Source organism: Dermacentor andersoni, chromosome 4 (genome assembly GCF_023375885.2).
Source record: "Dermacentor andersoni chromosome 4, qqDerAnde1_hic_scaffold, whole genome shotgun sequence".
Taxonomy (NCBI): Eukaryota; Metazoa; Arthropoda; class Arachnida; order Ixodida; family Ixodidae; genus Dermacentor; species Dermacentor andersoni.
The window spans coordinates 42,388,107-42,414,865 of NC_092817.1; the positions used below are offsets into that span (position 1 = coordinate 42,388,107).

The 26,759-nt window shown below is 47.2% G+C and overlaps 1 protein-coding gene across 1 annotated transcript in view; it reads right to left on the reverse strand.

Moving 5' to 3' along the window:
* Positions 1-9,108: 9,108 nt before the first annotated feature.
* Positions 9,109-26,759, reverse strand: part of LOC126537016 (protein Fe65 homolog) — a 30,549-nt gene continuing 12,898 nt past the window's right edge. Inside the window, exons 8-11 of the mRNA XM_050184119.3 lie at positions 25,947-26,119; positions 25,086-25,207; positions 24,003-24,186; positions 9,109-11,855 (exon numbers count right to left, since the gene is read on the reverse strand). Coding sequence (XP_050040076.1) covers positions 11,781-11,855; positions 24,003-24,186; positions 25,086-25,207; positions 25,947-26,119 — 554 coding nt within the window. The 3' untranslated portion in view covers positions 9,109-11,780. The remainder of the gene's footprint in view (positions 11,856-24,002; positions 24,187-25,085; positions 25,208-25,946; positions 26,120-26,759) is intronic.

The window sequence follows — 26,759 nt, forward strand, 5'->3', positions numbered from 1 at the left end:
ACACGTACATTTTGCATGGGCTGTAGCCATGTAACTTCTTGATCGCGTTCTTTTGCGATATAATGATGCATCGTACATCTCGATTAGTGCAAATTTCACGGCTATTCTTTTCTTCTGCATATAAGTATATAGCTGGCGCTTCGCAGCGTACCTATGGTGCGCAGTATGACATCGAGGATCTCCACAAACTTCCAAGGAGACAAGAATTATGGATTTAGAACATTTATTCGCACAGCATAATATGCATGGAAAATGGAGCAATGCTGAGCTAGGACGGCAACACGTGCTAGAGCTGCCACTTACGTGGGGATTGCTCATACGATAGTTGCGTGGCGAAGCAAGTGATCAGAGGCATAGAATTAATCAAATATGTGTAAATAGCCACTCGGCGTAATATTTTATTTGTTTTTGTTTCTTTTATGAACGAAAATTCTGTATATCAGAGTTGCGGCAGCACGCATTATGTCCCAGCGCGGCCTTGGGTCTTTGCCATTCAGATTTGAAATGGAAGAGTTCCTCTGACCTCCGCTCACTCTGAGCGAGAGTAAGTAGCGTCATCTTTGCGACCTCGGCAACTGCTTTTCTAGGAGTACTGATTACGCGAATAGCTTTATTTTTTGCGGCACCGGCAGTGACGTCGACGAAAGTATAAAGCATGGCAACATTGGAAGGAGCAGCAGGCGGAAAAAAAAAATAACGTGAAGGAAGAGAGGAGCAGGAGAGCAGCACGTTTGTCCTTGATCACTGTACAGGAAGAAAATAAAATCGTTGGCGAGGAAAAATTGCCGGCTGTAAAAACGGCCCGAAACATAATTTATATTACGCGCAATAGGGCGAACAAACGGAATGTTTCAACAAACCGCCCAGATGCTATTTTTGGAAGCGGTTCACAGGAAGCGTGATTCATGGAACTTCATACAAAAATGAATCTCTATGGCATCATGCTTGGTCCTGAAGCGTTCCTAATTTTAGAAACTTCATACGCATGGCGACTGAACTGTCCATGCCCGCCGTTGTTTACTCGTCCTTTCCCTCCTCCTCCCCCAGATTTTTAAAAAATTTTGAGAGTGGCTTATCTTGCAGAAAAGAAATATATGTATATATTGCACAATAAAATAACCCAGTTTAGTTACATGTCAAAAAATATATGTGTAAGCCACAAGAAGAAGTGAAACTCGAATTATCGAATAGCAAAGCCACACATTGTCTAAGATCGGTTGACCTGGAAAGTTGCCCAACCTGCCCACTCCCATCAACGCGCGCGCGCATAGTACTGCCTGTGGACGCTAGGTGCCCCGACCCGACATGTGTCCGATGCGCCCGCGCCACCCGCGCCACCGGCGTGCAGAGGCCAACGGAAAAGCCGATCAGTAGGACACGGTCGCGCGGGCTCTCTGTGCGCACCTTTCTGCCGCCTCGGACAGTTCCGGTCTTCATTGAAGATAACGACGGGCGTCTGGCAAGAAAACTACGGTTCTTGCACTCCAGGTACTCGTTGCCGCTTCCCAGAGATATACAGGGCATTCAAAACCACGTTGCCTGCACGCATGCGCTTGTATATAAAGAAAACTATTGTATTCGTTGTCGTGTCGGATGCGCGCTCAGACATATTTATGTTCATATGAGGAAACGTTGAAGAAAAAGAAATTCGGTTGGAAGCATTGACTTTATGCTCTGCACTTTGCGAATCAATGGGATAGCGCTAAATAGAAAGCCTGGTAGTGGACTTCTCGCTTCGCCACATAACACGTGCATGTCCAATTCATTTCTTCGCTGCAAATAAACCAGGGAGAAAAAAAAGAGAGTGCGCCTTCCACTCCCCATTTATTGCTGCCCTAGTCTCCGGTCTTTTCGCCTTCTTTCTCGCAAGAGAGCGAAAGCGAGCGCGGAAAGAAAGTGGCAGATACTCCCGACTCGCCGGCCGTGGAAAATTCCGCGGCGACCGCGCGCCGCTTCGCTTGCACTTTGATTCGGCGTCGCGCCCTCTACTGGCTGCCGCCAAAAAGCGCGCGCGCGTGTCGTCTGCTACAAATCTGCTGCGTCGACTGCGGCTTTCTTTTTTTGTAACCTTGAGGCGCGTATTCTTCTTTTGGCCGGACGTATGCGAACATTTTCGTTCGTGTCCATGTCGTAAACTGCGGTGACGTACCGCTTCCTTTCTTTTCCAGGGGAACAGTCCAACTGCGCCAAAATAGAAAGGCGTTGCCGAATCGCTCAGATACACGTGAGCATCTGTCCTGTGCACAAAGCGTCGGCCTCCAGTTTCGAACTACGACACAGCCATGGATGCTATGGACGCCGATTGGTTCGAACGCGACCTTCTGCAGAGGCCAGTAAACACTCCGGGCAGCGATAACAGGCAAGTCTATCCCCCACCTCCCCTTCCCCACTATTTAATGCACAGACATTAAAGTCGAATCGGCAAAAATGTTAAGTCGTTGCGACTGCCGCGTTACCCATACAATAACACATTTTCGTCCGCGGAAGCTGCAGATATTTAGAAAAGTGCCGGCTCTTGTTAGCACATAACATTCTAAATAGAAAATTTGAAGGCAACCGCTTTACGGACCAATTTACGCAAGGTGTGCAAGTCCAACACAAACTTCAGGATTTGCTGCTTTTGAGTCATCTACTTAGCTAAGTTACAGGTATTTAACGAACTTTAGAATATTTATGCATACCTTTGCAAATAAGAAAACCTCGTTTTCCTTTTTTTTTTTTTGTATATGCACATACTTGCGATCTGTAGGCCTGCTACGTCTCACATGTGCAATCGGCAAATGTGCCATATGCAAAAATTTACCAAGTTTCATTTTTTTTTTTAAATTTAGTTATTCATTCATTTATCTTTCCTTTTCCTGAGCGCAGAGAAAGCTGTGTCATGCATTCGCGTTGCGCCTCTGATTGAACGCGACGCTCGCGCCCCTATTCGCCAAATCTGATCACATGCGCAAAAAGGCTCAAGTATAAAATACCACATGCAAACGATCTTGCGCGCGACAAGCGACGCGATGAAGGTGGCTGTCGCGTTCGCTCGTCGCCTGCAAGTTGTACCCCATGCGAGCGACGACTTCGAGCGACGTCTCCCCGGTGTTGCCGGTATGAGGGCAGCAAATACGCGTCGCGTAACTGCCGTGACGCGTGCTTTACTAATTTAAGTTGATGTGTTTTACTGTAAAAAGCAGCTTAAAATATTTCTGAACGTCTCGCAGCAGTTTCTTATCCTTGCACACATAAAAATTCAATTGTTTGCTCATTCCGTGCGATTAATCGGTAGTACTTGACTGATGTACATCCAGTTCCGGCTTCGCGCTATTTGGCTAGTCGCTCATAGCACTTCCGGGCGACGAGCGACGAATTCTAGATTTGCAGAACCGAGCGACAAGACCGAGCGATCTGTTTAAGCGACGGCCCGTTTTGTGCTCGTCGCCGTCGCGCACAAAATTGCTCTCTCCGTTTGAGGGAAAGCCAACTTCACGGCTGCGCCTGCACTGCCGCCCGCCGCGTCACCGCCTTCGCGAAACGCCACTACGGGTATTGCATAAAAATCGGGATGCTAAAATCGCTCCTTGGATACAGAACATTCATTCTATAGCAACTGGCCTTGAATCAGCAGAATTTTGTAATTGGGCGTTTTGTCTAATTGCCAAAATAAGCACTCTCTTGTCAAACATGTGCCCAGAAAAACAAGTGGCACTCGAAGCAAAATGATCGTCGCACGGCGAAATCGGTACTGCGGGTCGAGTGCGTTATGCGACTCTTTATTCCAGCGTAGCGGTGCGTTCCAGAATGCACAAACTTATTCGCGTCACTCACGAAATCTGATCAATATATAGCGAGCATAAATCTCACTAGCAATATTTTTTTCGATGAGAATAGGCGATAACATTCAGGACATGTATGACTCCCCGTCGCGCTAACAGCTGGTTAGCCGGTGAAATAACTGTACCGGAAGAAGGTACAAATGTGCTCGTGTGAATATATATGTATATAAGATATTCATCCTACAGATCTAGCAGCGCAGCATAATGCAGTCTATATAGTCCCGTCGCAGTCCATTAACTGCGAAGTATAAACTTTTGAAGCCGTGTCCAGCGTCGGTTACGCCAGACCTACCTCGATCTGCCCCAAACTCTACTTGGCTTGCGTAGCACGAAGCACAGATAACTTGTAGCACTCGTTTTATCCGCTGTACTGCTTGCTCAAGTTGCCTATTTTATACCTCAAAGCACTGCGTCAAAAACGACGTGCAACGAGCGATTTGTAGAACTTACTTTATGTAGAATTGTGTCTGTTCGAGTTTTCTTATGTTTAAAAAAAAGTGTTTCTGCCGATAATGACTTATAGCATCAATTTTATCCAAATTCGTTCTTTCTTCGAGTTTCCCTTTTCTCTTTGATGTGAAAGTGTTCTTGCCGCCGCCGCCGTCGACGTGGAATGAACGAGCAAGCACTCTAGGCCGCTGAGCCGCGCAGTCTCTTGCAATCAAGAGGAGTGGCTTTTCTGCTTAACATGGACCCGTCGGCGGGCAAGATGGCGGACCTATGCGCGACTCTATTGTAGTGTCTACCATGCAAGTGGCTGCGGAGATTCCAGTAGTCCAAATCCCCCTTTTTCTCTCTCTCTTTCTTTCGCGTAACGAATTACGCATCCGCTTTTCGCGGACGCCTCCCACTAAACTTTACGCTTTGCGACTGCCGAATCGCACATGCAGCTGAGCTTGACATGGCGCCTGCCGATGAGATTCGAACGAATTTCCTGCTTCTCGTGACAACTAAAAGCACACACACGCACACGCATACACACACACACAACAATCATTCCAGCAATTTAGACAGGTAGATGTATTTTCACATAAAAGAAAATGAATTGACTTCTCGAATATCGCGCTGAAATCGCGGTGCTGATGACGTCAATATAGCTTAGCGTATTTCACAAAAGTTTTTTGTAGGCAAATTCGAGAAAATTGACAGTTTTGCTTTCGCTTGCTTTAGGATGAAATGTAATCCCAACCAGCCTTTCTTTATCATTTGTAAAGAAATAGCTGGCCCCCAGCAGGTGATGCAGATTGAAATCTATGATGTCACAGGGAACTGTTGCGGGAATCTTAAGGCGTTAATTTAATTGCACTTCTAAAGATTATGATGCTGTCTGTTCCAGTCACCGATACCCTTCCTTACTTTTTTTAATGTGATAGCATTATATGGCTCACGAGGTGGAAAATACGGCGTTGTCAGCGTGACCACTTGATGGTCCAAAAAGGCTACAAATCCTCGACCTTTGGTGTTAATTAAGGCACAGTTAACTTAGAATTAAGGTACTTGAACCCACAACATTTGGAAGGTTTCTAACCCTCTACCTTTGGTGGGAGTCGAACCCATGACCAATAGTGCTAATTAAGGTGAAGTTAATTGACTCAGTTACGATTGTGTTTATTAAAAATAAGGCACTCGAACCGTCGACATTTGGTGGGAGTCGAAGCCACGACCTTTGGTGTTATTTGAGGCGCAGTTAATTATGATTCAGTTAAGGTACTCAAACCCATGACCTTTGTGGGGAGTCGAACCCTCGACCTTTGGTGGGAGTTAAACCCATGTTCTGTGTTGTGTGCATCTTGTGATGAACACCGTTGGTCACATGACAGCCGCAGCTCTTCTGCTGACTTGGTCGCTCAAGTCGCATGACTCTGCCAGAGGCGCCACCGGATGTAGCCGTACTTCTGCTGGCGTGGCCACGTTTTCGCATTCATCCATGTAGAGATAACTAAGTGCCCCTTGAATTTCTCTTTTTTTTTTTAACATCTGACTGCACTTTCCAATTGACATCCCATGGCAATCTGCACAGGTTGTTCCGCTGCGGACACAAGCGCGCCCTACCTGTGGCACCTCCGTCACCCAGCAATGCCAAACGCTTCCGGCCTGCCGAACAGCAGCAGTTGTGGCCGCAGCAATGGCCACAGCAGCAGCAGCAACAGCAACAGATGATCCAAACTCCTACTCAGCGCACGGACTTTGACAGCTGGCTTGCCGAGGTTCATGGCTGCTAAGCTATGCTGCTTTAAAAGTACGTTGGCAGCCCAACAGAAGCACGCTCTCTTCAGTTGTGCAGGCTGCCTACGAGGGCGGTGAACACTGTGATGAACTGCATTGTTACAGTGCTGCTTCTTAAGGCAGAGGACATTTACAAACAATTTTTTTAAAGCCCCACGCACATTTGAGAGAAGCTCATCACCTGCCAAAGATAAAGGCATCAGCCATTTCCTGCAGACAATAATGGCTTGCAGGACACCAGATTGCACGACAGAAAGTGCCACCTGTGATTGGAGGATAGTGGCCATTTGTTTTCCTCAATAAAGATGTTCTATCTTATTGTTAATTACGCCTTCAGATCAACACTGTTCGTGCACTGCACTAGATGTCACATGCTCAGCACATATTTTGCAAGACACTGCCAGCGTACTAGTAGCGCTCTTCTAGCAGACGATGCACAAGCACCATAAGAACCTTTTTGTAGCAATCACACCAGCAGACAGTGCCACCTACAGGGGAGAACACTGAAAATGCACCGTATGAAACAGAGTGGAGTATAATTTAGCTATAATGACACATCTGTCCTTTGGCTAGACTCGCATAGTATGGCTCCCCGATGAGGTTTTCTATGCTGGCAGATTCCCAAGCTTCCTTTAAAAATGTCTGCTATGGATCTTTCTTTTCTTTTGCACATAAGAGGAAGCTTCAGCTTAAAAGTTCCTGTATAAATATATGGAAATGTAGAAATTGTCTTTCTTGCCAGGCAACCACAATACCGATATCAATGAGGCTGTTGCATTTAAAAGATAAGCTAAAATCAAGTAATCGGAAGAAGTGGATTTTCAATTTTGGCCTTTATTTTTCAAAAGAATTGCAAAAACTTTATGGAACTTCAACTTGATACTTGTAACTCGGTAACAAAAGAATAACATTACAATTTTCTTATCTGCACCTAATATTACATCTAAGCTAATGTATTATGCACCACTCTCAAATATACTACAACTTTTGCAAAACCCTCGTAAACAGTGTAACAATCTCACTTGTAACAATCTTACATAAGCTGCCAATTCATATATCACACTTGTTCATTTGTATTGCTCTAACAGGTGCATTTTTACAGAATCGCAATATCTGTTCTTGACACTGAGTTACAGATTCTTACACTTCGTGCTTCTATGTTTTTCTTTAAAGGGACCCTGAAACGATTTTGGCGATTTTCTACAAACGTACTGAGTCGTTAGAGTAGGTCCTTCTGATCATTAATTGACACATCTAAGTGCTCTGCGTAAAGCGTGTAATTTATTATAAGGTTTTAAAAATGCACATCGCTGTCGATCGCAGCGCACTGCTCGGCGGAATTTTAAGCCGCCCCTACCCATATGATGCAAATAACCCATATGACGTCACATGGGCGAGCTATCTGATTGGCTGACCAGGGCGCGTGGTCGATAATTTTTCCAACTTTATGGTGAACAAATGATGCTCGTAATAGTTGGAATGTTAGTTACTTTGTTTTTGTAAAAAGAAAATAACTTAAAGAGAATACACAAGAATAGTTTTTTAGTACACTTGAGCACTTCCGACACACAGCAAGTGTCGTCTGCTTGTGTTACAACGTGCGCAGTCTTTGACGAGAGCTCCGCCGTCAGTGTCGATCAGTCTTTTCGTGAGCACGATGAATCACCCTTGTTGCGTTGTGGGCTGCAGACGTAGCGACTGGAAAGATGTGAAGTTGCGAAATCGTGTCCCTCTGCAAGGCACCATACGAGCGAACTGGCTGCTGCGCATCGGACTGCGGCTATCCGATAGGCGCCAGGGTTTGCGCGTTTGTGGCCATCACTTTACAGCGGAAGATTACTAACGCAATAGCGTTTCGCAAGTCCGGTATTAGGGCAAACACAAGCGCAAGGGGACAGGGTCTGGCCGCTTGACTGTGCCGGGATGAGCCATGAGATGAGCAGAAAGGTAAATGTGAATGGTCTGCACGGTGCAGCCACCTGGTGGCACAGAGCTCAACCATACACAGTAGCAGCAACGAAGTGCATTCTTCTTTGCTGCTGGTGTGTATTTTTCGCAGGAGTGTAATCATCAACACGTTGTTCTTATAAATGTTTAAAATGTTTTACACTTGGTTAGAGCAATATTAGCGCTTCGTTTGACTGGTTAAGCGCTGCGCCAAGAAGTGTCTGGACCGTGCAGACCGATCAGGCTGCATGCTCACGTACGTCTACTCTGAAGTTCCTTCATCAGCTTGAGTTTATGCCTCCAGTCATTTGCCGAAATGACCAGCTTGCCTGTGGTTACCGGAATACCGGCCACCTTCGGCGCTACGACAGAATGCTCGCAACGCACGCTGCTTCGATGGCTCTCGGTCGACGGCCAAGCGGCCAGCGGAGAGGTCTCGCGCGGGAGGAGGCGTGCTCCAACAACCGGAAGTGGACGATGTGACGTTGCATCGTGACGCAGGACCAGTGAAGGCGGAGCTTAGCGCCGCTCGCTCGGCGAGCGAGTTGAGGAGGAAAGGCATGGCTAGCGAGGAGGGTAACTTCTAATCGCTTGTAACTCTATTAATACGTAACGCTTCACTTAAGTTGTGGTGCGAATGTTCTACTTAAGCTGTACACTATGCGCCTACAAAATTTGTCCGAACCGTTTCAGGGGCCCTTTAATTTGACAATTTTCAACAATTTTGTAAGTGCTTTTGAGATCCTAGGTAAAAATTTTCTTCTTTAGTTACTAGAATTTAACTTTCTCTATCAAATTCAACAAATTTAATTCAGGTCGGTACAGTAGTTGTCTCAGAAAGGCATTTCTGCATTTTTACATGTATTTGAATATGGGAATCAGAGGTGGCCCCGAGCTAAAGCTTCTTGCCAATACGTAATGCTATTTCTATTGTTTTATGTTTGCATCTATAGTCACAAGTGTGCATCATGCCTAAGGCCAGTTTGACCCATTGTGTCGTGGCACTTGCAAGTGAGTAGCAGCAACAGTTTTGTGTGCTAGATGATGAGGCAAAGCACAGGTAATGAACCTGCAACTTTCGTGGCCACAGACATAAAATTAGTTGAGAATATACACTTGTAAAGAAACTTTTATTTCCTTTTGACTCTCTCACTCTCTCTCTTTTCTTTTTGCCAGACAACAAGGACTTTTCTGAACAGACAAAAAATAATAATAATAAAAAAACTAGTAAAATAAAAGTTAGACTTCTAAAGAAGTGTCTGTAGTACTTACGTACACCAATTTGTGACCAAGGAATAAATAGATTCTTGTTCGTCTGCAGTGGGTTAGCTACCGTGCAGACACATTTGCTCAAGCAAACACACACAAGCTCCAGCCCCTAGTGAGCAAACAAGGAGACTGCTGGGAGCGGACGCAGTATTTCTGAACGGACAACGACATGGTACAAGATCCTCATGGTACATGCAATGAGTACAGTGCATCATCAGCAACAATCACTTAAACAAACTGACAACGAAGACACTTGTGTAATGCATCATAGGACGATTTCTCGCTGCGATGGTGTCGAGCTTAGAGACGTTTTTTACAAACTAAGCAACAGCTTATCAGTAACTTTAGTGCAAAGTAAGGCTGGCATATTTAATGCATGAAAATCCTCTAAAGTGATAGTAAAGGCAAATATTAAGTCAAGCTGGAGTGCTAAGTCATGCTCGGAAAATTACTTGACCTTTCATGGACTGGAACATGCTACCAAAGGATAAAGCATGCCAATCAAGTAGCCCCAAACTAAGTACTTCTAGCACTCAACATTTGTACTGTGCCTAGACACAACTTTGTTGTGGAGAAAAATGCAAATAAAGGCAACACATGTCTACGTTAATTTTAATCACTCACGGATGCGGATGGAGGTTAATTGCGTATCAGTTGTGGCCACTACATTGTTGTAAAAGTGCAGAAATCCCGCTCTGTGCTGCCAATCTCTCTGACGCTGAAGAGGCTGTATCAGAGAGATTCCCTGTTAGACACTTCACTAACAGTTGGCATGTTACATTTTCTTTGCACTTTCTTTTACAACTGTTGACTACACGCGACTAATTGCTACCAGGTCAGGGTACATCACCGGGCAAGTTACATATCCTTCATTTCGAAATGCAACGTAATTCGTTAGTTATTTTACAATTGTCAACTGGTTTCAACAACTTGCTACCTGGACCAGATACATCACTGGGAGCTGGTTCTACATTTCCAATATGGCTGCGCTGCTTGTCACATTTACGTAATTTTTTTTTTCACTTAACGGACCTCTGTTCTCAGCAACAGTGGTGCATTTGTTATTTTGGAATGTTACTTCACCAATTCAGCTTGTCTTTGTTTCTGCCTTTAGCATCCCTTTAGCATTCACATCATCAAACAACACTGTGTAACAGGCATGCACAGTATTACCAAGTCGGTGAGTTTAGCCAAACCAAGGACACGATGCTCATTGAACACACAAGGCTATACTTTGCCTCAGCAGACCCTTGCGGTGCTGTAGATACGGTGCTTACAGCTGGTTCAATCAAGAGATGGGACACATGCTTTACAGACCATTTTAATTCGGATATACAAAGGCTACCACTCTAAGAAATGCCACTTATGTAATGTAATCATGTTCCGAGTGTTGCAAGCATAGATGCTGTTTGCACACCTCTGAGATATTCATCTGCCTGCCCAAAGGTTTTGCTGTTTGAAGATTGGTCATGCACCATGAAGTGGCCTGTGTGGTTGAACAGCTGTGTGGTCGAAGAGTAGGTTATGTTGGTATACCAAAGCTCATGCGACATCCAGCTGCTCCATGTGGAAGTTCAGCCGTACATGGCTTTTCTATCTCACATATGTGTAGCAATGGTGGTATCGCGACAGGCAGCTTACCATACACTGCACAGGTAACACTCAACACGAGTTTTGAATGCAAAACAACTTTACCACACAGGAAAAAAAAGCAAAATGGAAAGGGGAGCAAGGGTACCAAATCACACTCAACAGTTTCCACAGTACTGCGTGGACGTTGAGAGACAGGGTACAGTATTGCTTACTGCCAGGAAGCAAGCTAACAGTTAGCTGGTCCCAATGGCACCAAGACATGAGAAAAAAACATAAAGGTCTAAATCACATATCTGCAGTGTCACATATGTCGATGCTTTGTTAAGGAGAACAGACAATAAGCCCGCGCCTGACATGTAGCCCTCGCTAGAAGCTGCGGCACCCCGCAGCTATGGATGTTCAGGCAGCGTGTTAGCTTCTATTCTAGATTTCCATGGCTGTCTGGCCTCGATGTGAGAGCCAAATAATCTGGAATGCTTCTGTTTTGCATCGTATACCATTGTACAGCCAAACGTCGGGGGCAAGGTGGTGCACGTTGAGAGTTCAACATCTGATAAAGCATCTAAAACTACGAGAGACACCACAGTATTATACGCCAGCTGTGCAATATCTCTATTGCCTTCTGCCCTGGTCAACTCCCACCTTCTCGCCAACACCATCTCGCCATGGCAGCTGCACGAAGCGTGACACAGCAGCTGTAGTGTGTCTAGCTGCTTTATCTCTGACGCCACATTAAAGAATTCCAAACAGTTGGCTTTACAAACAGCCAACTCAGCAGCCTCGACCAGCGACAGAGACCTTGTCACACCAAAGCAAGCACACATGTACTAGGAGGCATGCCTGCTCAGGCACTGGGTCAAAAACAAACAGTGAAAGCTCAACTCAGAGCTAAACGAAAGTGGTCTCCGGTGCAGCCAGGCTTCAGGAGACTTGTTGCACGACACCCATGGCCCGGCCCACGATGCTTCCCAGGACTCCCTTGAGTGATGACAGCGCCTGCAGTGGGTGCCCACACCAAACTCAGTGCTTGTTTGTGCACTTATAACTGGTTTCTTAACTAGCTCTGGGTTTTGGGCGAGTTTCAACAGAACTGTTTGTTGGTCTAATTGGTGCTTGCTGAAAAACTTTTTTTGCCGTAAATTAAACAAGCCGCCACCGCCAACAGAGCTGTTTGTTTGTCTAGCTGGTGCTTGCTGAAAAAAGTTTTTTTGCCGTAAATTAAACAAGCCGCCACCTATGTGTCTTCCTTGCGTGTTTTAATTTGAGGCAAATAACATGCCTTTTGGACAAGCTCAGATCATATGCATTATTTTGGTAACAATTATTTGGACTGCCATGTTTGTGGAATACCCCGGCCAGAAAGGCAAATTTAGAAAGTACACCAAGCGCCATTTTAGCAGCTAGGTGCTACATGGAAAAAAACAAAGTGTCACTCAGAATTGATGGCAGTGATAACAGGGTGCTATAAAAAGCACTTAAAATAATTATGAATATTTAAAGACAAATCATTAATAATGCCTTTCTGTTATGAAAGGCAGGTGGTTCACTGAAGGTGCTTAGACAGCATTACCACCCTGCACATGAGCGACTTCCTATTGTGCTATAACTTGTGCAGGGCAAAGCACAAATGCATGTTAGATGCAACAGTAGTGGCTGTTGAAATTGAGCAATGAAAGCTGGAAGCAGTGAGCATTGGCTGGCGACAACCGACTCTATCAATGCTTGTTCGTGAAACAAAGTTGAAAAAATTGTTTTGGTCTATCACGCCACGAAGTACACCAAGCAGGTTGCTGTATAGTTGTGTGGATAACAGGGCTCAATATTGACATGTGTACTTATCTTTATCGGGCAACTACGTTTCGCCGCCTAACAAATGTAATCACACAGCGTGGGACGCGCCTGCATGTATCCGAAGTTTCTGGAAAGTTATCGATGCTTCTATCCACTGTTTGTTGTCGCCGAACCTTATGTTATCTGATCATCACCTGACTCGAATGTTGTAGAACTTTGTGGAAGGCATGCGGGTCCCAACGATTAGTCTGGAACATTCGATGACTGCTCTATAAAAGCCGACGCACTTGACCCACTGAGCAGATTTTACGACGATCGCCGACTGTGTTCGCCGCTTTCGTTGTGCTATAAGTGTAGCCTGTTTTGTGGGCACAGGTTCGCCCAATAAAATCTAGTTTTGCCTTTCACAGTATTACTACTGTGTTCTTCAACGTCACCACCACGTGACATCTGGTGGAGGTGCTTGTGTGTTCATGTACCGAACGCCCCCGCAAAGCCGCGATCCAAGCCTGAAGCCTGAGGACAAAACCAACGTCGCCCAAGACCAGCGTGCTAGCCGCCGACTGCAAGGACTGCCCCCAGAGCACGGACTTCTACCTGAGACGAGCAGGAAGATTGCCACCAAGTCCACCCCAATGGCAGCCCCAGCATCCCCCGTCGTGCTGCAGCAGCCCAGGGAGCCCCCCACGTTCCGCGGTTCAACATTCGAGGACCCGGAAACCTGGCTCGAGACGTACGAGAGGGTCGCTGCATTTAACAGCTGGAACAGCGACGACAAACTGCGACATGTCTTCTTCGCATTGGAAGACGCTGCCAGGACGTGGTTCGAGAACACAGAAGCCACCTTAACGACCTGGGACCTTTTCCGAAGCGGCTTCCTGCAGACATTCACAAGCATCGTACGCCGAGAACGAGCCCAAGCGCTACTAGAAACCCGAGTGCAGCTGCCTAACGAGACCACCGCGATTTTTACAGAAGAAATGAGCCGCCTATTCCGCCACGCCGACCCGGAAATGTCAGAGGAAAAGAAAGTCCGGCTACTAATGCGTGGTGTAAAGGAGGAACTTTTCGCCGGTATGGTGCGAAACCCACCGAAGACCGTCGACGAGTTTCTTCGCGAGGCCACTAGCATCGAGAAGACACTCGAGATGCGAAACCGGCAATTCGACCGCCGCACCAACTCTACAAACTATGCCGGAGTTCAATCACTGGCCTCCGACGACCTGCGCGAGGCTATCAGAGCGGTCGTGCGGGAGGAGCTACAGAAGCTGTTCCCATTATCACAGCCTCAAGTGGCTTCGATCGCCGACACCGTACGTGAGCAGCTCCAACAACTCGGAGTAGCCCCTGAATCGCCGCAACCTCAGCCGCAAGCGATGACCTACGCCGCCGTCGCCCGCCGTCAAGGCCTCCTCCACGACCGCGCCAGGGCCCCGTAACACCGCAATTCCGTCGACCACCAACGCCGCCGCCAGCACGCCCACCCGTCGCCCAGCGCAGCTACCCGAGGAAGACAGACGTTTGGCGCGCTCCCGACCGCTGCCCGCTCTGCTATCACTACGGAGAAGCCGGCCATGTGTATCGCCGATGCCCATACCGGGAGATGGGACTGCGAGGTTTCGCCGTCAACGCCCCGCGCCCACAGCAAGGTGAACGCCCTCGCGATATCGCCGACTAACTCGCCGCTACTCAGTGGAGCTCTCGACGACCGTCGCGTTCGCTATCACCAGGCCGCTACCTCTCGCCGCAGCGCCGACCATACACTGGCCCAGCCCGGGGCTGGTCAGCGAGCCCATATCCGGAAAACTAAAAGCAGCAACCGATGGAGGTGCGGTTGCTGTTCGTCGAACTGACGAAGATCCTCCGCCGCCGACGAAGACGACAAAGAGACCATCTCGACGACATAATAACGACACGCCGCGGTCCCGACGAAGTCAGGAAGCCAAGACTACACCGACGAAAGACGACTTGACGACGCGACGTTCCAGCTTCAGTTCAACACGACGCAGCCGAGATCTGATGCCAAGACCCAACTGCAACGCCAGACAAAGAACCACCGACCTCGACGTACTTCTCGACGGCCACGCAGTCACTGCCTTAGTCGACACAGGGGCCGATTACTCTGTAATGAGTGGACACATCGCCGCCCAGTTGGAGAAGGTTAAGACTTCATGGGAGGGCCCCCAAATTCGGACCGCTGGAGGACACCTCATTACGCCGACTGGAATCTGCACGGCAAGAATTACCGTTCGTGACCGGACTTACCCTGCCACCTTCGTTATCCTCTAACAATGTTCACGCGACCTCATTCTCGGCATGGACTTCCTAAACCAACACGGCGCAGTCATAGACCTGAAGTCAAAATCGATAACGCTGTCGTAAGATCAAGCGATACCGCCGGAGAGGTTTCGCAGTCACCACGCCTTGAGTGTTCTCGAAGATCAAGTGAGCATCCCGCCTCGCTCGAGCATTGTTATTTCTGTCGGCACCGAAACACCCGCTGACGTAGAAGGCGTCATCGAAGGCGATCAAGGTCTACTGCTAGACCGTGAAATTTGCGTCGCAAGAGGGATCGCTCGACTGCATGGAGGGAAAACTGAAGTGTTGCTGACAAACTTCAGCCAAGAGTTCAAGCACATCAACAAGGGCACGACGATCGCGTACATCGAGGAAATTCTGGAAAGCAGTAATGCGTTTGTCCTCTCGGATTCCGCCGCATCTACCCGGACGACGATGGTTCCCGAACCAGACTACGACATTAATCCAAGTCTCCCCTTGATTAAGCAACAGCAGCTCAGAAGTCTGCTCCGACGATACAAAGGCTGCTTTTCGACGTCATCGAGGATTCGACAAACACCAGTCGCCAAGCATCGCATAATCACCGAGGAGTGCGCTCGACCACTCCGCCAGAGCCCTTACCGAGTTTCGCCGCGAGAATGTACAGCTATAAGAGAACAAGTCGACGAAATGCTGCGCAACGACATCATCCAGCCGTCGAAAAGCCCGTGGGCATCCCCTGTTGTCCTGGTAAAGAAAAAGGACGGAACCCTACGTTTCTGTGTCGATTATCGTCGTCTGAACAAGATCACGAAGAAGGACGTATACCCCCTCCCACGAATAGACGATGCATTGGATCGGCTCTGCAACGCTAAATACTTCTCGTCAATGGACCTCAAGTCTGGCTATTGGCAAATAGAAGTCAACGAAAGAGATCGCGAAAAGACGGCCTTCATCACCCCAGACGGCCTCTACGAGTTCAAGGTTATGCCATTCGGACTGTGCTCGGCGCCTGCAACGTTCCAGCGCGTCATGGACACGGTGTTAGCAGGATTGAAGTGGCAGACCTGTCTCGTTTATTTGGATGACGTCATCGTCTTCGCTGGAAATTTCGACGATCACCTCAGGGGGCTTGCGACAGTACTAGAGGCCATCCAGTCGTCAGGGCTTACTCTGAAGCCGGAAAAATGCCGCTTCGCTTACGATGAGCTTCTGTTCCTAGGCCACGTAATCAGCAAATCTGGTGTCCGTCCAGACCCGCAAAAGACAGCTGCCATCGCACAGTTTCCGCAACCCATCAACAAGAAGGCAGTGCGTAGATTCCTTGGCATGTGTGCCTAGTACAGGCGCTTTGTCAAGAACTTTTCACGCATCGCCGCGCCTTTGACACGTCTAACTAAATGTGATGTTGACTTCAAGTGGGAAACGCCGCAGGCCGACGCATTTGAAGAACTCAAACGACGCATGCAGTCGCCGCCGGTACTTGCGCACTTCGACGAGTACGCCGATACAGAAATCCATACTGACGCCAGTAGCCTAGGCCTCGGTGCCGTTCTAGTCCAGAGAAGAAACGGAGTCGAACAAGTGATCTTACGCTAGCCGGTCGCTGTCAAAAGCGGAAGGCAACTATTCTACGACCGAAAAGGAATGCCTCGCCATCGTTTGGGCTACAGCTAAATTTCGCCCTTATCTTTATGGCAGGCTCTTCAAAGTCGTCAGTGACCATCACGCGTTGTGTTGGCTAGCGAATATAAATTATCCTTCAGGACGACTGGCGCGGTGGAGCCTCAGACTACAAGAATACGACATCACTGTGACCTACAAGTCCGGACGAAAACACTCCGATGCCGATTGCCTATCACGCGCACCCATTGACCCGCCGCCGCAAGATGACGAGAATGACGACGCCTTCCTTGGAATTATAAGCGCGGAAGACTTCGCTGAACAGCAACGGGCAGACCCGGAGCTAAAAGGCCTCGTCGAATATGTGGAAGGGCACACCGACGTTGTCCCCAGGGCATTTAAGCGCGGATTATCTTCCTTCATGCTTCAAAACAATCTACTCGTGAAGAAGAACTTCTCACCAGTCCGCGCCAATTACCTTCTTGTTGTCCCGTCAGGACTTCGTCCAGAAGTATTGCATGCCCTACATGACGATCCGACCGCTGGACACCTCGGATTTTCCCGGACACTATCGAGAATACAAGAAAAGTATTATTGGCCGCGCCTGACCGCCGACGTCACCCGATATGTCAGAACATGCCGAGACTGTCAGCGACGCAAGACATCGCCGACAAGGCCAGCCGGATTACTACAGCCAATCGAGCCTCCTTGCTGATCATTCCAGCAGATCGGAATGGACTTGCTGGGACCCTTTCCGACGTCAATAACCGGAAATAAGTGGATCGTCGTGGCGACGGACTACTTCACCCGCTTCGCTAAAACAAAAGCACTGCCGAAAGGTAGCGCAGCCAAAGTGGCGAAATTCTTTGTCGAAAACATCCTGCTGCGACATGGCGCCCCAGAAGTCCTCATCACCGACAGAGGAACGGCCTTTACAGCGGAGCTCACCCAAGCCATTCTGAAATACAGTCAGACAAGGCACAGGAGGACAACGGCCTACCACCCGCAGACGAATGGTCTTACGGAGCGGCTGAATAAGACCCTCGCCGACATGCTAGCGATGTACGTCGACGTCGAACACAAGACCTGGGATGCCGTCCTGCCGTACGTAAGATTCGCTTACAACACGGCAGTGCAAGAAACAACACAGATCACGCCATTTAAGCTGGTTTACGGCAGGAACCCGACTACGACGCTCGACGCCATGCTGCAGCACCTCACTGACGAGGAAAATCTTGACGTCGCTACCTATCTCCAGCGCGCCGAAGAAGCCCGACAGCTCGCCCGCCTGCGAATCAAGAACCAGCAGAGGACCGACAGCCGACACTACAACCTCCGACGACGCTTCGTCGAGTACCAGCCCGGTGACCGTGTTTGGGTTTGGACCCCTATACGCCGACGAGGACTGAGCAAGAAGCTTTTGCGTCGCTATTTCGGACCGTACAAGATCATCCGACGTATTGGCGCACTGGACTATGAGGTCCTGCCAGACGGCATTTCGCTATCACAGCGGCGCCGCTCACGACCTGAAATAGTCCACGTTGTGCGACTCAAGCCGTACTACCAGCGTTAATGAACTTTGGGGCTTCGCGTAACTGACCTTTGGACTTTGTTTCTTTTCGTTGTTGTGTTACTTATGTTTAATAAGTGTCCTTTTGTGTTTCACTCTCTTATATTTGTAGCATCGGGACGATGCTTTTTAAGAGGGGGGTATTGACACGTGTACTTATCTTTATCGGGCAACCACGTTTCGCTGCCTAACAAATGTAATCGCACAGCGTGGGACGCGCCTGCATGTATCCGAAGTTTCGGGAAAGTTATCGATGCTTCTATCCACTGTTTGTTGTCGTCGAACCTTATGTTATCTGATCATCACCTGACTCGAATGTTGTAGAACTTTGTGGAAGGCATGCGGGTCCCAACGATTAGTCTGGAACATTCGATGACTGCTCTATAAAAGCCGACGCACTTGACCCACTGAGCAGATTTTAAGACGATCGCCGACTGTGTTCGCCGCTTTCGTTGTGTTATAAGTGTAGCCTGTTTTGTGGGCACAGGTTCGCCCAATAAAATCTAGTTTTGCCTTTCACAGTATTACTACTGTGTTCTTCAACGTCACCACCACGTGACAATATGGATACAGGTACTGCGAATAGTTAGGACTTTTAGCAGAACTAAAACTACAGCGCTTATGTTTATGACAATGCAGTAGAACACAAAAAGAATAATGTCAAAATGGGCAGTTTGGCATTATAAAAAGTAGGGCTGTGCAAATATCGAATACAGTCGACTCTCGTTACAATGGACCTTGATAATCCAAAAAAAAAAATGTCCGTTTTAACCGAAGTCTGTAATATCTGAATCGCCTCACTTCTGAAACTTTCGTCGCAACGTCTAACAACTTTATTGCAAAGAGTGAGTGACGAACGTCCAAAGTAAAAAACAAACAAAAAGTCGCAGTTTCGCCCGAAAGTCAAAGCATCGATTGCGATAGCAAATTAAACAAAATAAGCGCGGCAGCAGCAGCGAGCGAACTGACCTTCGTGCTGCCTCTCGCTTCAAGGGGAACTAAACGTTAAAAGCACAGCACATACGAAGCTACCGGCACTAGGCGCACTTTGTCCGCATCGCAGATCGCTTCGAAGAAAAGGCCCGAGCAGAAGCGCACTTTGTTCACATCGCAGATTGCTTTCAAGGTACGGCTGCCACGCCGTTAACAGCAGCCACCACAGTAGAACTCCCCCCACCTCTTTCCCTCGCTTCCCCTCCATGCCTTGCGCGCGAAAGACGGCGCGCTTCTGCAAGGCTTTCCTCCCTCCCTCACGCACAAGATATTCAGCCGCGAGCGTCGGCTGACCCTTACAAGTCAGTTGCGAGCCCGTGTTAACATGGTAAAAGTCCCTTTTACACGCCCGATTTTTAAAAAAATTGCCGCTAGTTTTGTCCGCTGTAGCCGATAGTCTGTTGTAGCGTGATCCGTTAAAAGCGAACTTCGTTGCATTAATAAAATAGGTAGAACAAACTAAGGCTGAAATATGGTCTGCTATATCCAAAAGTCTGTTGTACACGGGTCCCTTGTAACGAGTGTAGACTGTAGCATATTTCGAATCACATGTCGAACTGAATCAAGAAAAGAAGAAGCCAAACATTGAATTGAATAAAGAATACCAGAAAATTTTCAGAAACTTAATGCTTACAAATTTTAAGCATGAAGACACGGTGCTGCACATGCTCAGGAGTCCTAGCATTCCATAATAAGAGTCTAGCAAGCTATCAGTAATTTAAGTACATTGAAATCAAAATATGCAGTACGGTCTGCTCTTATTAAACGGAAATTAGTATGTCAGCACTAATTACAGCTCAGTTCTAGTACAGTAAGACATTGCTAATTTGACCCTCATTAATTTGTAGAAATAAAATAATGTAGACTCGTCCTTTGGTCCTGGCAGGCCCATTCTTTAATGGCATCAAACTCTCGTTAATTCTGACATATTTGGCCACACACCGGTTAATTCGTCAACCCTAGGAGAGCATGGTGAGTGCAGTGTTCCGCAGATTATGACGCAAAAGCAGCACTAGCAGCCAACCGAAAAGAAAGTGGCTAATTCCGCGACACCATAGTCATCAACAGAAATCGTACGGTAAAGACAGAAAAACCGAACACTCCGTGTATATTTCGGAGTTTAAGCATTTACTGCTGCACACGACACCGCGTTGATTGCATGTGCCTTCAGAACTGTGCACGTAGTCACCATCCCTGATTGCGGCGATTACGATCGCGGTTTTGCCCGCAGTGGTTGTGGCAAACAGTAGTTAGTTTGACCAATCGTCTCATCAATCCCCACCCTTTACCTTCATGCCCCTGCCGTCCAATTACTGCAACCGACTCGAGATCCAACGACACAACCGCAGGATTTATTTATTTATACAATAATTTTTATTGATAGAATGTCTGTTGAAAATAATCAAGTACTCTTTTTCTTCTAAAGCTAAATAGTTAGCGATGTTATGTTGTTATGTTACTAGGGATGTGCAAATAATTGAATATTCTATTTCGAATCGAATAGTGAACGTCTGAATAATTCAATTCTTGAATCGATTATCTAGTATTTCATTTCTTGAATATTTGATTTTTCGAATGCTCGGTATCTTCTGATCAACCCGGCCGTGGTCGGTACCTTGATGCATGCAATCTCTATCAGCATAAGTTTCGACCAGGATGACCAGACCAATCAAAACAATTTATGCTACATGAGCAGAGGCAACAACAAAAGCTGCGTGTTTGCAAAGCACAGAAGCGTGCGTGAACATTGGGCTAATTATCTACAGGAAGGCACGCTGATCGTACCGAATATGCGAGTTCAGTGTTAATGCAAGCAGATTCATGCAGTTTGGAGCTTTCTACCCACATGCCAGAACACAGATGAACTTGGCATGCATGCTCACAGTAGTTGCCAGCTGGTCAACTGCGGACCTGTGCACCGCTTCAACAGCTGTCAATGTAACCCATATGCGTGATCACCTGGCCGACCACTGATGAGCCAACCATAGGAACATATACAGTCGCCGACCGTTTATTCGGACCTCACGGGGACTGCGGAAATGTCCGAATAAACAGGTGTCCGAAAAAGCAGATTAAGAAAAAAAAATGAAATCCTTTATTTCCACGCACTTATTCGGGCTCGGCATTAGGCTTGAAGAAATCGTGAGTGCGCCGTTGCACGCTGTTCCGTTTACGCGCAATCAGATAAGCCTGAATCTCTGAGAGGGTCGCACGGTCACTATAGGCGGCTGAAAGCACAGTCACTGCTTGTGCACGCTCCGCATGCGACGGCAGCGTAGCACATGGTGCGTCATCTTCCGACTCGGAGTCATCGTCCGGCGGTGCAGCATAGAGAATGGGTGCAGCAGAAACCTGACGAATGATCTCGCCGTCGTCGAGTTCTGCGCATGTCAGTACAGCAGTGTCAGCACCTGTGAAACTGTCAAATGAGACGGTGTCCGGAATCGCAATGCAACCACTGCGCAGGTCTCGGCAGAATATTTTCCGCGTCAGTAGGGAGCACATCGGAAGGCGACAAATCTTAGGCCTCCCGGCACCCGCTTGCCGGCATTCCCCAGCGCAGTCTGCGCGGGCACTGTCGGCGCCATTAGACACTCGACGCGATGCTTCCGTACGCCGCGTTGGAACACCAAAACCTCGACACAGCACATAAAGCAAACACCACCGGGCCGACACCAGTCGCACAAACGAAAAACGCGGCCTGTTCGCAGCGTCGCGAAAGAAACAAATCAGCTGCTGGATTGTCTTGACGTGGCTTACTAAGCTGAAACCGGAACTGCTGTACGGCCACTCTATCGAACCAGGCAGAAACGATGATGATGAGCGGGGATTTCCAGTAGCGCCACTTCGTGGGGCAGCAAGGAGGCTCCGTTCAAAACAAAAATGGCGTTCAGCAAGTCGAACTATGCGCCGGTCAGAGTCGGTGCATGATGCCCTCGATCGAGTTGGCTCAAGGAGTGTCCGAAAAATCAGACGAGAGGTTGCAAGGTGTCCGAACTTTCGGCAGTTGTTATACATTATGGTCTATGGGGAGAACGGCGGTGCCGCGAAGCTGACCGAATAATCGGGCATGTCCGAATTTTTGGAGTCCGGAAAATCGGTCGGCGACTGTAAGGGACAAGCTTTCTGCAACAGTTGCAGGCGCATTATCACATCATTTGACAGCAAATTTCATACAGCTTCATACCGAATCAAAGCACATCTATTCACAGAGGTCGCAAGGCACTCGGAAAGCCGACAAAGTGCCTCACCTATAAAACAATAAAACAATGACGACCGCTGCTCATGGCCGTCATTTTTACGAAATACCGTGTGTCGACCTCTTGTTTTGAATGCCATGTGTAAGCACACAGCGGTCTTTTTCCGTAGCTTTCAGTAATTCGTCACAAGACTAGCATTGGATTTACATGGCTGGCTTGAAAATATCATGTGACAGCCCGATGACCACCAGCTTCAGATGCATTTACCCTGACAGCAGATCGACGTGTATAACAAAAAAAGAGGAAGGGAGAAGGGGGGCACAAACTTTGCACAAAGTTGCCATGAGCCTTCCGATTTGAGAACTCTTTACTGTCAGTAAACTCTTTACGCCAATGACTGCATGGAGCAGTGACAAGTGACATAACGCACATTCCCCGCTTTTGTCTGTCGTGCAGATTGGCCATAATGAGCTGACAATAACCCACAGAAACCACCTGCCATAAAGATGAAAATACCCACCTTCATTCGGGAAGAAAACTGGAAAGCAAAACTTTCTAAGCAATAGAAGAGTGCCACTAAGCACAGTATGACTCTCTATTAAACTGAAAATCCCATTGGTATTTAGGACAACTTTGCTATTTCTTCAGATTCAGCGGGAAAAAAAGCACCTGATTCAATTTGACAGACAGCTGGTAGACAATTTGGACCACTGGTTCGGTGTAAGAGGCTAGATAGATAGGCTCAAGAAGTCTGAAGTAGGCAAAGCATGCTAAGTGTCTACGTGCCTAGGCGCACTGTGTTGTGTTCCTGTCAGTTCGAGTTGAAGCGAGAGGCAACATGAAGGTCAATTCGTTCGCTCCTGCTACCGCACTTCCTCACTCCAGTGTTTTGATAACGAGTTTCTACGGTCACTGAGTGAGACGTGTTCATGTTTGCTTGTGCATCCTTGACAACATGCTTGTTAACTTAGCAAGCAAATGTTCTCGAGTTTATATGGCTGACAAAACTATCTTTACTTTGTATAGCTGTTTACTAATTTGATATTGCAATCAATGCTCTGCCTTTCAGGCGAAATTGTGACTTTTTTTTATTTATGACAACTTCAGTGCATTGGCAGTAAATCTTAGTTTTTCTAAATGAGAGAAAGGTGTAGGTATTTCTGTATGAAAGAAGGAGGAGCGCGGTACTGTAAAGGCCTTTTTTTTTTGGTCATGGCAAATGGGTGTGCATTAAAATATAGAGGCCGTTTCTTCTTTTTTTTGGTCCCAGAAAATGGGTGCGCGTTACAGTTGAGGGCACGCTGGAATCGAGTAGATACGGTATAATGAGCTACTGATACAATAAGTTTATATCGAATTCGATATAAACAGGTTCGACTATAGTAGATATTCAATTCGCGAATTCGAACATTCACAATTCAATTCGGTGGTATTCGATCATTCGGACACCCCTACTAAAACGAAACGCTGGTCTGTTTATTGTTAATTAGTAGAGAAAAACAAAAAACAAAACAGAAGTCAGAACTGTCCCACTAAACTTGGGAACAATGGCAACCTAGGCGCAGAGCATAGGGATGTAGAGTATTGGAAACAAAAAGGCAAAGCAGGCAACTTAGCAGCCTGTCAAAGCTGCAGATCCATCTGGGCGAGAAGCTTTTATGGCTACTGCCACTATCACAGGATACACACCTTAGTGGGCTGCTGCTGCGGAGGCGGAGAGTTGTTGGCTTGTCGGTGCGCATCGAGGCACTTCTGGTAGCGCAGTTTGCATGCAGCCTCAATGGTCTTGCAGAGCGCACCCGCAGATGGATCGCAATGAAGCACGTGCGCCTCAAATTGGTCCTGGGCTGTGTGCATGATGAACCCACAATTCCTGCAAACCGAGAGCGGTGTGAACTCGCTGTCACTGAAGCCTCTCAAACAACCTGCTTCTAGATACAAGCCTGTGCCAGGGTAGAGATACGTGAATGTTGCTGCTTTTCTCCTGTATGTTCTGCAGGATGTGTTGTGCATGGGAATGTGCATGGGCATTTGCCAAGTCTGTGTTCAGTATGAATGTGGACAGCACGTTTCTAAGACCACTTCTCGACCCACCTGCTGTGGATATTACCCTGGAAATGGTGTCTATGGACTGAACTATGAATGGGAGCGTCTTGTTTGTTTCAATTGTGGACTGCCCTTGACCTGCTTGATACCATGAATGAGAAGCAGCAAGAGTTGCTGCTCAACAACTCAACAAACTCAACAAAATGAGATGTCCCACTGAAAAGCTGGAAAAGTGTAACTGTGTTAAGTGCATGAATTGGCTACATAGCATGTTCACTGCAGATGTTGTACTTTTTAAACTTGTTGCACGCCTTCCAATAAGCAACCTAATCTGCCTACTTAGAAGCATGTACTGTGTTGCAGAAATAAAGGTTGTCTTGCAAGAGACGTAAGAGCTCTATTGTCTATGGAGTTCTATTTTAACTCCCGCTTTTCAACAAAATAAATCTAATCAAAAGCCCTATCAGTAAACACATAGCAAGACAATGTCTCCCTCTATTCCTCTGTATTTAGTTGCAGGTTTAACATTCACACATTTCAGAAGGGACAAAAGAAAGTAGACACAGGATAAGCACTAACTCACAATATAATGTTTGTCTTGTGCCTATCTTTCTTTCCCAATCTAAGGTGTGCACTTGTAAAACCTGCAAGCATGAACCAACTAGCCCAGCAGCACATTCTATTAAGCAGTGTATTTATATAGGAGGTCTTGATGCGAGGACTCACGTGACTTCCTTGCCAATGCCAAGGAACGAAAGGAACCGAACACGGCACTCAGCCAGCACCTGGCCACGCCCGCCGCCTGCCGGATCCAGTGTCACCGTCACTGTCGAAGGGGCTACTGCCACCTGCCAAGATAAGTATACCACATTGCTCTCGGTGAATGCCTGTTGACTTTCGCCTTGTTTAGAAAAGTTCCACGCTACTTCGAACTTCAGATTCAATGAGGGTGTGCAAGCTTTTGCCACATAAAACCTAAAGTGGTCGAAGTGCAAACTCCCCACCCTTAATCCCTTCCCCCAAAAAAGTTGTACATGCAAAAATCAGACAATTTGTTAGAAACGGATGTTACCTGCCAAAGAAAAGAACATTTAAAATAAATAGGCAGCATAAAGACACCAAAAAACAGCAAGTGCTCCTGAAGTAAAAGCACAGCATATTTAAAATTTGTTGTAGCTATACTGCTTTTATGCATAGAAGTATCTAGATCAAAACCTTTGTGCATGAAGCCTTGAAAGGCCAGCACTAAGCATGAGTTTGACAGCTACAAGATTTCTTTGTGCTATATTCTACTGCCTCTGAAAGATTACTTGTACTGCCACCAACACCTTAAAATTTCAAGTGCCTTAATGCTTTTAAGGAGTATAGAAAAGTGACATTTGCTTCACCAGTTTTATTGTAAAGGCTGGGAAACAAGCTCCTTGTAAGAAAAGCCAGCAGTCTTCAGCAATTACACCGGCTCTGATCTCATTTACCGCAACGACGGTTAGACAACACATAATGTGGGGGAGTGAAACGCTAAAGTGCGAAACATGACCTGCCGTGCCTGCCATGGCAGGCACCGCCTGACACACCCCGGCAGCCTACCTGTACGGGCAGCCAATGTGCGCGAGGTACGCGGTCGAGCAGGGTGTCAATGGCCCCGTTGAGCAGGTCGATGCCAGCGGCTGCCGCCACAGGCATGCTGCCCAGGTACAGGGCCCGCAGCACCTTGCGCGGCTCCTCCATGGGCCGCAGCAGGCCCCCTTCCACACCCTCCTCTGCATCGTCAAATGTGGTAGAGGATGTCACACAAAATGCAAGATCACAAAGAACAATGAAAACTGCATTAAGACAGCCCTTGCGGTACACCAAAAGATCAGATTAACAAACAAGAAGGGACCTTAAAGAAACTGAGCATTCCTCACCCTATCTACAATTAAGTTTAGGGGCACCAATTAGGTTATTGTGTTGTGTTTTGACAATACGTTTATTGATACATATTACTCTGTGCCAGATGTATCACTGAGTGGCAGCATACTTCTGCGAGACTAATGCTGAATCTATTATCGTGTAGCAATATGCGTGCCACTAGGCGTTCTTATTCAACAATGCGCAGCATTCTGTGATGGTCAGTGGAATACACATAAAACAAATTGCACCGCACTATGATGTGAAGGTTTTGCCAAAAATTGGGCCTACACAAGAGCGATTTCCCTTGCTGATCAAGTCCTGTCGAAGGGTAGATGCAGTCCAAATTTTGTGAGTGCAGATTCGACCAATTGCATTGCACAAGAGTATGTTTCTCGCAGGAATACTATGATGACCACTCTCAAAGACAGTGTACTAGAATCCAATCTCTCTTATAGCCAGTCTCAACACAAATGCAACAATTTGTACTACTAACAATGAGCAGCATTT